General features: G+C 41.9%; 1 protein-coding gene across 1 annotated transcript in view; it reads right to left on the reverse strand.

Annotated features, from left to right (window-relative positions):
* Positions 1–1,519: 1,519 nt before the first annotated feature.
* LOC106748666 overlaps positions 1,520–12,137 on the reverse strand; it is a 36,865-nt gene continuing 26,247 nt past the window's right edge. Inside the window, exons 27-34 of the mRNA XM_014627412.1 lie at positions 10,458–10,493; positions 9,960–10,122; positions 8,085–8,545; positions 7,428–7,712; positions 5,801–6,460; positions 5,408–5,665; positions 4,721–5,083; positions 1,520–3,941 (exon numbers count right to left, since the gene is read on the reverse strand). Of these exons, the coding sequence (XP_014482898.1) occupies positions 3,522–3,941; positions 4,721–5,083; positions 5,408–5,665; positions 5,801–6,460; positions 7,428–7,712; positions 8,085–8,545; positions 9,960–10,122; positions 10,458–10,493 (2,646 nt within the window). The 3' untranslated portion in view covers positions 1,520–3,521. The remainder of the gene's footprint in view (positions 3,942–4,720; positions 5,084–5,407; positions 5,666–5,800; positions 6,461–7,427; positions 7,713–8,084; positions 8,546–9,959; positions 10,123–10,457; positions 10,494–12,137) is intronic.

A 12,137-nucleotide genomic window follows, 5' to 3' on the forward strand; every position in this document is an offset into this window, starting at 1 on the left:
ATTATTTATTTAAGTAAATTATTTTCAGTAAACAATTTTCTTTTATTTTCTTGATAATAGTCTTGAAACATACTTATAGTTAAACAAAATCACATCACAAATCATCATTATCACAAATTTCAGAAAAGCTGATTACCACGTATGACAATTATTATCAAGTAGTAGAAATTAATATCTAATAATCCATTTCGCAGAGGATGCGAAATATCACGAAATATCTCGTTTATACTCATCGTACTATTTGTCATATTTCATTTCAACAAACGCGACGGTGCTGATGCCGTTGTGTCGCATTTGTGATGGATGGCCAATTGGAAAGTGCTCTATCTGACTCATTCGTCGAATTAAAAATATAATGGATAAGATTAAGCATACCTCGCATACGCATCAGATAACAAATAAAATTCGCACGTTACGTAACGTCTATATATGCATTTCGAATAGGACATCGTGAGATATCCTATTCCCACTAGGATATTAGGCTATGTCTGTGGGATCGTATTTAAAAATCTGGAATAATTTAGGATATCCTCAGGATAAAGTGTGTCGTGTGGATTTGCTGTCTGAGAAGCCATTTCGTTCATCATTGTTCCATAACGGCGAATACGATTGCAGCTTTTTCAGTTTATCTGAAAACACAAGAACCAAGAAGAAATATTTCATCCATAATATGAATATATTGTTTTGTGCCATAGTTCGTTCAGAATTTGTATATCGATCTATTCCCAGCGATAGATAAATATCGACGTCAAATCGATAATTTCGATTGTTCCGACATTATTGATTTCATGATTTGATGTTGATTCGATGGATTATTTCTCGCTAGATTATATGGAAATATTCTTGGAATATCCTTAGGCCGTCGTCTATCTTTAGGATATCCCTTGGAGGTTTGGGCTGTATGGATAATATTGACTGCCCACACATATTAGAAGTGCTAAACCTAAATATTCTGCCAAGGTTTGAAAGCACCCGTTTTTTTTGTTTACATTGAACATCGTCAAATTTTATATAATTTAAACTTCCATATGGACAGATTATGTTTAACAGCTAACTTATTCTCCGATTCTATAGACTTTTTTCACAGTAATCTGACGATATTTAGATACATCATACTGCGTGCGACGATTTTTTAAGCTTTTAGTTTTAATTATACTATCATCATTATCTACACATTAATAAATTTGTCATTCCTTCCTTTATATGTGATTCTCTTTTGTTATCTCATCATACGAACGTTTCCTCAGTTTTTCCGCGAACTCACCGTCTAACGTTATGTTTCTCACTCAGTTCGGAACGTTCAGCCGTATTATTTTAAATTGTCCTGCGCGGCAGAGCAAGTAATATGAACCACAGAATTTTTATATCGAGCAGATATCTCCGCTAACTGATAATTCGAGATGCTATTTCGAGTTAAAGAAAAAAAATATCAGGAAAATGCGTTCTCGTTTTCGTTATAAATTACACGTGGCTCTTAGACGTCCGATCCTCAGGTGATTCAGATAATATAAAGACTTGGTCTCTCCTCGTAGAGATTTATTTCAGTACTTATAATACGGAAATTATACATACATATATACATATAACTGTGTACACACACACGCACAATACAGGGTGCTCCGAGAGAAAAACGGAGAGAAGGTACAATGACGAAACGGTGTGTTTGCGTGTGTGCGTGTGTGTGTGTATGTGTGTGTGCGCGCGTGTGTACGTGTGGTATATGCTTTTAAAGGAAAACGAACGTGACGGATTGTATTTTAGTTGAGATAAATTTCTTCAATCGAAAACGACGGTGTCATATAGGATCAATTATTCAAATGAGAGAACACCCGATTGCCTTTCAAATTATATAGTATAACGTACTTATAAATATACGCCAAGGTATCTTCTTGGGCAAATAAAACTTCGAGAGCGATTCTCTTAACACCGCAATGCACTAACTGCCAAACGCTTCAACTTTTACTCCGGAAATATTCAAAAATGTTCGTAATTAACACCGATTGTCAATGATATCGAGGCATGTGATCAAGGACGAAATGCCGACCACGTAAATGAACTGAAACAGACGTGGTGATTTGTCCAACGAACGTGTGCGGAAGTGAGTCACCGTAACTTCAAAATCAGGGCCGATCGCAGCGAAACCTTGGAATGCTTTATACTTCGAATGCGCGTTACGCTTATCCTCGTTCTGTCAGATTTCAATGTCACGTATTGGGATTATCATTAACTTTGAAGAAGAGAAAAAAACCAAAAAACCAAACGGCGAGAAGTCGAATTGAATCGGGAAACTGAAGGAACCCACATATGTGAATTAACATATGGTCTCGATAAAAAAACAATCATTTCCTTTTACAACAAAATATCTTGTCTCCTCGCCTAGTGTGACTAGAATATTCCAATCATAATTTCGCTTTCGCCGAGACACACACATACACACTTCTGAAAACGATTTTCCCTCCAACCGTAGTATCGCAAAAACACATTGGATATATATAAACGCGTGTCGAGTGTTTTATATATATATACACAGACATATAATGTAGTTGTACGCCGCATATAAGTTATGTTAGTGTGCACGTGTACCCTCATATATACGTACATATGTTACATAATAATGCACACTCGTTTGCGAGGCGGTAATCGAGACGGCTCGTTTTCAAGCGCATTTTTGCTGACGAAGTGAAGTAACGACCGCGTCAAATGGTCGCGATTGCGAGCCGTTTACTCGCGAACCTGTGCAACAATCCGTTACAACAGGAAGCCGAGATGATAATATACGAGGCGACGGAGCATACTTCATTATATTCTAATGTATTAGATAAAAGGTGTTAATATTGTACAGGATATCTCGGAATAACTGCGGGTAATCGCACCGCGAGATTCTTAATACACACACGTATAGTTGACGGATTGAAGGTTACATTTTCGACCATTTTCCGAAACGTATTCCGTGTCCAATGAATGAAGGATTTGTCTCTCTCGAAATTCTCGAGAGATGAGACATTTGGGTCAACCTATATATCGTACGACATAATACAAGAACATATTAAAGGATCCATACTTCCGTCGTATACCGTCACTCGGGCTTCTGTCGCAGCGTAGATCACGACGCAAACCCGTGAACTCGCAATTGCGATTACTTGACGCGCTTTTCGTCGGCAAAAAGATGTGTTCGAACACCGTTTCGCAAATGAGCGTTCACAGGCCGGCGTTGAAGTTCCTACGCACGAAAGTTACATCCGTCCGGAGCCTGTATCTTCCACACGAGAAGAGTTCCTCTCGACGATGGTACAACTTCGCGTGCAAATATTACAATGCCGGTTCTGCGTACGCACATATATATATATACAATAAGTATTACGCGTCATACTACGTTAATATATCGAATATTGATGTTACACAACTAATGTTACACGTGTTAAACTAACAAATTAAACCCGGTCCTCTGAAGGCGTACCGGCCTAACCGGTTCCCCGCATTTCCCGATTCAATTCGCACGATTCCTTCGTGGAACAAGAAAGCTATTTCGGCTGAGCGTCCTGCTGAGCCTGCTGCTGTTGCTGCTGCTGTTGTTGCGAGTGCGTTATGCCCTGCACTCTCACCTGGCCAAGTGTGGGTGTAGTCGAAGACATGTTCGAAGTGGCAGCGGAACCAGCTCCTGAATTGCCAGTTGACCCGGCACCGGTGGTGCCGGTGGTCGAAGAGCCTGGGATCGGTGACGGGGCTGGCGACGGGCCCGGACCAGGACTACGTCTGACCGTGCTGCTCGCCACCGGTTTGCCCTGGATAGGCGTTGCCTGCCTCAGCTGGGCGTTGCTGGCGGTCACTACCTGGATAGTTTGCTTCAGAGCACCGGACGCGACCGGTATCACGCGTGTCTGCAGCGGGGATTTAGCAAGCACCACCTGGCTGGCCTGCGACACGGCTTGACCCGTCGAGACCTGCGATCGTAACATATAAGTAAACGTGAGTGTCAGCGAGAGACCCTCTTCGATTTTCCTCAATTATTTCAAACACGATCGATAGAAGTCTATATTTTGTCTACTTTCGTGTTTGTCACTTTTCTCCCTACGATGCCGTATCCTCGCGATTCTGCGAGGAGAAATATAAATAACAGCGTCTCATGGTTTTTGTTTTTGCAACCTCGTTGAATTCCCGTGCGATTTCATGAACGAATATGATGACAAGAAATAATAATTAATCATAATTGTGGCACAATCGACGAAAACATTTGTCTTTGCGATATCGTACACGATATCACTCTCGTGATTTACGTAAGACATGCGAAAATTCAAACAATGGGCGTCTTACGGTTTCAGCTTTACAATTATTTTTATACGTTGTTTCATGATTTCATGAGAAACAAGTGTTATAATAGAAGATAGCAATCGAGTTATGACCGACGAAAATATCTCTCTCTCTCTCTCTCTTTCTCTCGATATTTGCCATTTTTCTTCCCGCGATATCGCAAACGATGATTATAATTCTGTGAGAAACACAAAAATTCACACATAATAAACGTTATTAATATTATTTTACAGTTTTTATTTTAGTTTTACAACTATCTTAACAAATTTCCATGATATCATGAGAAACGAATGACAAATAGAAAAAAAAGAAACAAACAAACAAACAATGAGAAGTTTTCCTAGTTAGGTTCTTCGATTGTTAGGTAAGAGAACAACATACACACACAAACACACACAGTGGGGTTACATACATGGGTGAACTGTTGCATCGCCGAGGGCTGTACGTGCTTCATCACCTGTTGAATCTGTTGCACTGTCATTGTCGTAGACAAGGACTTCTGTTGCACGATCAGCTGTGTCTGCACGCCTGTCTTACCAGCCACCTGAGCCAATTGGGCGACCTTCTGCGCCGGTAGCTTCCGTTGGGCGAGGATTTGCGGGTGCAACGCGAGCTGGCGAATTTGTTGAGGTGTTGCGGTGCGCACACCAGCCACATTGGCGGTCTTCACCAAGGTGGCCACCGGAGTACCGCTCGCTGAAGTGCCCGCTTGCTGCACCTGCAGACCCGCCTGGGCGAAGATCTGCGCGGGCGTCAATCCCGCTTGAGCAGGCACCTGCAGCGAAATTCGAGTTATTTGTCAATGGCCATTGTTTACAATGTACGTTAAATCATGCAATATGTCTCTCTTTGAAGGATATATCGAAAGCAGTGAAATTTTTTTACAATTTACGGGGCAACAACATATTGATCTCGTCGATGTCAAACCTAAAAAAAACCTGGTTCTACCTGGTATGTGGCTCTACCTGCGTTCTCTCTCACTCACTCACTCACTCTCTCTCTCTCTCTCTCTCTCTCTCTCTCTCTGTATCAACGATTCGATACGCATTTCCACTTGAATCTCTATCTGGCAATATCGTTCATCCGCTCATTCACTCACCCGTACCTGCGCGACCGCTGCCGCGGCTGCTGCAGCTGCCTTCGCCTGTTGTTGCAGCGCCTGACGCTTGAGCAGAGCAGCCATCTCCGCTTCGGACATTGTTCGCGTAACTGTCTGTTTACCCACAGTGGTTTGCGCGACGGACCCGGCCGCGGCGATACCCTGCTTCATCAACGTTGCCGCTGCCGCTCGTTGCGCCGCAGTGGCCGACACTGCGACCGAAACTTTCTGACCACCGCTGCCCTGAGCGTGTAATACCTGAGAATTGTGACAAGATTATTAATTAACAGACGACAGTCTACTGGATCTGTTTAGAATGACGACGAAATCGACGACCTCGACGGCCGTTAATCACGGTATACGTGACTTTATTCCGGCCGTTAATGACATTACCGATGCCATCGAGGTGCTTCCGCTCACGTTCATCCCCTCGCGCATCTTCAGTTGCTGCTGTCGCAGCAGCATGTGTTGCTGCCGGTAATATTGTATCTGCGCCGGAGTCAGCGTTTTAGTGCCGGTCGTGGTGGTCACCGTGACGCCCACCACACCCTTCTGCACAGCCGTCCCGGAGCCAGCTTGACCGGCGGACACCAGACTGGCCGTCGCGATCCGTTGCGCCGTCTGCACGTTCCCAACGTTCGCCACCGCCACGGTGGAGGTCGTTCTAACGTCTTGCGCGGCCACTTGCTGCCCTGCCGCCGCCGCTACTCCTGGCCGAGCCCTCACGGTGGTGACCACCGGGTTACCGCCGGCCGTGATATTGTTCAATGTCGCGCTGTTGCTGGTCGCGACCTTGGTGATGCCGCTGCTGCTGGCCGCCGTCGTGACCGCCGTCGCATGCACCAGTTGGTGCACCACCTGGGAAGCGCTCGAAGCGGCCTGCTGCTGCGCCACCTGCTGCTGCCCCACTTGTTGCTGTTGCACCACCTGCTGCTGCCCCGGTTGTTGTTGTTGTTGTTGCTGCTGCTGCTGCCCCGTCTGCTGCTGGGTCTGATGCAGCCTGAATTGCTGCAGATGAAATTGTTGTTGATGAAGCCGCGATGCTGTACTGTGCTATAGTTCCATCAAAGACATACCACCATGATGACTACTTCCCATCAGGTATGCAAAGATTATTAACTACAGCCAGCCGCTAATATAATATTATATATATAATAAATTATATATATAATATTATACTATAGTATTGTACTATATATATAGTATAATATTGTGATATATTAGTTATATTATTATTGTTATTATAGTATATATTTTAATAGCATACACTAATATACATGGACGCTAATAGTCGCAGATTGTAAGTTTCTTGGGTTTACAAATTAAGTCCTACATTTGCGAAAGATACGCGCATTCGTTCCAAAATCGAACGCCGCTTAATTTGGAAGCAACAAGTCCGCATATTTAGTGAAATAATGCGATATACAGATAAGTGTAATCCGATTTTAATCTGAAGTAATGCGAACTTCGAACTAACTGTTGAATTGGTGATATTTTTGTCGACATATGGAAGGTGTCCGCCAGGTAGCGTGTCAAGGCTCGTGCGCAGACAGAGCGGATTAAGATGAGCATGAGAAGTCATTTTACACAATCTTCGCGATAGTTGTCAAAAAATAATCAAAGAGCGATCCGGCATTACACGCCATTCACCATTGGCAGGAGACAGTAAATAAATCCCGTGATATTTTCTTTGAACAATAGTCGTCATTTACTGATATTAATATTCGTTCGTTATCAGCGAACTCTTTGCTGAGAGACCGGCGCGTTACGCACATACGCGTTACACAACGCGTTGCGTATATACTGAAAATATTAAAAAAGAAACAATTATTAGCTATTAAAAAAGAAACAAAACATAAAACGTGGATTATAGAACAAACAACTTTGAATTTAAGCGCAGCAACAAACGTTGATAACCGTTGCAAAGATCGCGAAACAGTAAAGGAATTTTATGCTCGGTTTAACGCGTTCTATACGCGAATTCCATTGCTACGACAATTGCCAGACTATATATACTAACAGCATGTCTGATCTTCTCGTCGTTGATTCTTTTAGCGCGAGATATGGCAGCTTCTATCGGTGTCAGGGGATTATCGTACTGTATGCCGTACTCGGCCAATACGGCGGCGTTGTTGGAATTTTTCATCGACGGGGTCGCGAGCATCGGCTTCACGGTCGGCGTTCGCTTGTTCGACACGGTCTTGAACAGCTCGAACCTCTGTATGGCTATCTGCGTGAACGATTTGTTCTTATCCTGGCTTTGCAGCTGCAACGTCTTCATCGGCCTGCTGCTTTTGCTCGGTTGCTAAAGGAAACCAGACGATAGGTGTTCGTTAATATTTTACACGCTGCTGTCGAGCAATTCTGAGAGTTGCTGGTGCCTTCGTGATACAATCTTCGATGATCTTACTCGCGTATTTTTATAGAATTAACAGAGATATTCGATTTTTGCTGGAAAAACTATGTAATTTTGTAAAAAAAAAAAAAAATAAATAGACCTTTTTAAAAGTGATCTTGAATTATTGACTACAACGAAGTTAAGGTCCATATCAACTTATCCCCCCCTCCAAAGTCCCCAAGGCCCCCTCTAAAGTCTACAACTTTTGCCCAAAACACATTTTTGTTTCATTGTTTCGTTTTCAAAATATTCCACTATTTCACGCGAAAGTGAACTAACCTCGACAACTTGCGGTGTCTTGTACACGTTTCCCTTCTGCTTCTTCTGCTTCTTCGGCGTGGCGTCGTAGAGCATCTTGCCCTCTTCGCGAGGCTCCACCACAGTGTCGTATCGCGTCCTGCACTGCTTAAACGATCTGTACAACCGCGAGATGTTGTTGACGATGTCGGAGACAAGGTCCCAGTTCGTATCCTGATCGAGTAGCAGCAAGTTCACCGGGTGTGCCGGATACATCTTAACGGCCTGCAGCAGCGTCACGTCTTCGTTGATCAGCCATTCCTCCGGGTAAACCGCCTCGGCCCCCTTCGAGGAGGAAGCCGTTAGTCCCATCAACAAAGACCGGTATTTGTGGAGTTTCAAATCGCGAAGTAGCTTGTTGAATATGGTCATCGGCCTGTCGAACAGCGACTTCGGTGCGTACACGGACATATCCTTGTGTCGTATCTTCGCTGGTCGACATCCTGCAATGTTGAGGACTAAAATAATTCAAATCGCCAATCATCAATAGAGGTGTGCGTTTCTCATAGCTGCAGCGGACTGCACTAGAAGTGAACTGAATAAGGACAAGAGAAATGAGGCGAGTGTAGGCGCACATATAAGTTTATATAGGTAAGCATACACACATGAATGTAATGTAATGTATAACAAATAATTGTAACTTTTATAAAAGGAAAAGACCTTCTGATGAAAATTAATATTAACGTTCTGGTGAAAATTGATATTAACACATGTTCACAGCGAAGCCACCGGGTGAGTCGGGCATATAATATCCGTATCGAGCGGCGTCGCCCGATGCGAAACAGGAAATAATGAACCAACGTGAACGTGTTAAAACATAAGGGAATACCGTTTGATGAACCACTCGTTTCATCATCCTCCATCTCTTCCGATTGAAGTTCCTCCTCATTCGGCATGAATTCCTCTATTTCCTCCATTATTAGGAAGTTTATCAAATACGATACGGATTCATCCGTCTTATCCGGCAAGAGAATCTCTTCAATTGAGGATCTTCTTCAATAATAAGGTAAAAATTGTTCACAGAATGTTGGAAACAAACACATAAAAACGTAATCTCAATCCGAGAGAAAAACAAAGCACTTACCGCGAATAGATAATGTAAATATTATCATTGTATTTCGGTTTTATAAGTTCGAAAATTATAAAATTGTCGTGTGTATAAAAATATAGAGTTATCAGATAATAGTAGTTATCGATGGTAGCTGTAAGTGTAGTAGTATTAAATTATTGTAGCAACAATAACAATATGCGGTCAGTCATATCATATTCCGAACTTGACTATATTTGACACACATAGATAGGTTTGTTACTTCTCTTCAAATAACATATAAACATATAAATAACATATAAACTGTATATTTGGAGATTTGGAGATTGCAAATGTTATTGAAATATACAACGTGCTTTTTCAAAAACTGTGCGTGGAAGAGCCCGTTTTTCTGAATTTGTTATTTGAGTCATTTTTACTCTCGATGCAAATTTCTTACTTGCATGAGTTGAAGTTTTTGCGCTACTTGCGCAGCCTCTATATCTAAGTGCAGCCAATACAGTGAAACTCTTACACTGAGAAAATATTTCGTGTTCTATTTTCTATTTATTCTTATACTAAGTTCCGTTGTAAAGCAATAAAGAACAGCGATACTGAGCTACTTGCGACACTTGCTATAAAAAACACTTTAATGTATACTTTTTGGAGCATATTATTATGTAGGAAAATGTTAAGATGATGCTACGGAAAAGTTTTACATATACATATATAATGGTTACATAATATTTTTAGTGCAGTCGGTTCAGCTATGAAGACCAAGCCTGACACACCGAAGAAGAATGCAAGAAGAGGTAGGCAATAACACTCACCGTCTTCATTGATGACGTTAACCCTGCATCTCTTCCGTTCCTTCTTGATGTAGATCGGCGGCAGTTGCGCTTCCGACATGGGGGTGTTCTCGTAGAGGAAACCCAGAGAATAATCGATGTACACGTCATTGTCCGTCGTGGGGGGCGTCGGTGGACACCACATCTACCGAGGGAACGTAGTTAATCGCACTCTCCAAGGTGAAGGTTCGACCACCAATAACATTCTGATCCTTTATTGCATTTAATATGTCCTTTACATGCGCTGATATATAATAATAATATTTATAATTTTGTTCTTAATAATTATATTCCTTAAATACTCTTGGACTTGTTACGGTCCACCTCGGGGACCTCTGCGACAAATTGATTTCGAGATCCGTGTGACTGTGTGTGACAAATCGAACTGATTGCGTGAAATTTTGCCCATTAAATTTTACACCGAGAATGTTCATAAGCAATAAAGGACCGAAAGACGCATCAGTTTGTGATGATACTCACCGGCATCTGCTCCATCGTGTGTTTTGACAACCAAATCTGCAAGACGTTAAAAGCCATACATGAGACATCATGAGACACATGGGAGATCTCTCCATGGGGAAACCCTTACTTGGGACTATCGCATTATTTTTCCCGAAACACACACCGGCATGGGATACGATTTAGTATCATTATCGATCGGCGTCAGGTCTGTATAAATTTTCCGCTTACAAAAATAGCGTTATCTTCGCGTTCAAGTCACCTGATGATGAGACGGATTAAGATAAATTATGCGCAAATCTGTAGCTTTAATACGGAAAAAACCAGGTGAGCTTCTATATTCTTGTCTCTGCACTCGAGACATCGTCAGTCCAGAAGAGGACCACCACCACGACTCGGAGATGATTATCGATTTCGGTGTCTGACGGAAGTAACTACGAAGGACTCGCAATGGGGAAGTCGGAGGGAGACTGGTGCTGTTTGTGGGTATCCTACAATTTCCACCTTTGACGTTAATCAATTTCGACTAACTGATAACAATTAAATTGATTCAACGATCGAATTCAATGATTATTAAAGTCTTCAATCGTTGAGGCGTAAATTCCTCTGAGAGAAAAACGAAAGGCAATGTAAACTTGACGGTAAAAATTCGCCACGAGAAAGAGAATTAAGAGCGGAGATTGTGGGATATCCTGCAAACGTTCGTTCAAAGGCTCTCGTTCCCTAAAAAAAAACCATCTTAAACGTCCCGAAGAGAAAAATTTCCTCACGACATATTCCTTTGTGCCTACCGCCAACGTTACATCTGTCTGACCCGTTTTTCTTTCTTTCTTTCTTTTTCCTTTCCCTTCGTAATATTGCACCTGGCAACTCTAATATGCCGATAAATACAAACAACAAGCGACACCCGGTATCATCTTGTAACACAGGTTCTTCTCGTTCGTCGGAGACGGAACCGGACGTCGTTCTCTACGAGAAAGCGAGAGCCGCGTAGAAGACGCTCACTCACATATGTGCCTGCTTATAACTTGCTGCTGACTCCAAGTTTGGAATGGCAAAGGCAGTGTTTTGGTGCCATTTTTCATGAACATTTTTTCTCGCCGATGAGCTCATCTCTACTCACGCGTACCGAGAGGGTAGGTAGGTATATATCTTTCTTTTTTTTTCTTTTTTTTTCTTTCTTTTCCATTTCAAAGATGTGCGGTCATGACAGCCTTGCCACACCAAACCGACGTAATAATATTCGTAGATACGAGAGAACGAGAAGAGAGCGCAAAAGGGAATACAAAAGAATCCAATCGTCGCTCTAATAGTTCGCGATAAATATAAACAAGCACACTGAGAGCTGAGATATATATATATACATATATATATATATATACATACATATATGTGCCTGTACATATATATATATATATATATATATATATGTATATATGTATGTAGAATATGACTTTTGACACCAAAACGGAACTGAACCTTTGATCGACACAGACTTGGAAACGCATCAAGAAATAAGGTAACACATTTCGATGTAGCAAGGAATATCTCGTTTATTTTTTTTTCTTCCTCCTTTTCATCGAACTCGCTCGATCTCATACAAAATACAGGCACGCAACTTAAGTATTACGGTATGTGTGGTATGTATTACGTATATGTGTGTGTATGTATATATATATATATATATATATATATATATAT

This window comes from Dinoponera quadriceps, unplaced genomic scaffold (genome assembly GCF_001313825.1).
Source record: "Dinoponera quadriceps isolate SergipeBrazil2010 unplaced genomic scaffold, ASM131382v1 scaffold2094, whole genome shotgun sequence".
Classification (NCBI taxonomy): domain Eukaryota; kingdom Metazoa; phylum Arthropoda; class Insecta; order Hymenoptera; family Formicidae; genus Dinoponera; species Dinoponera quadriceps.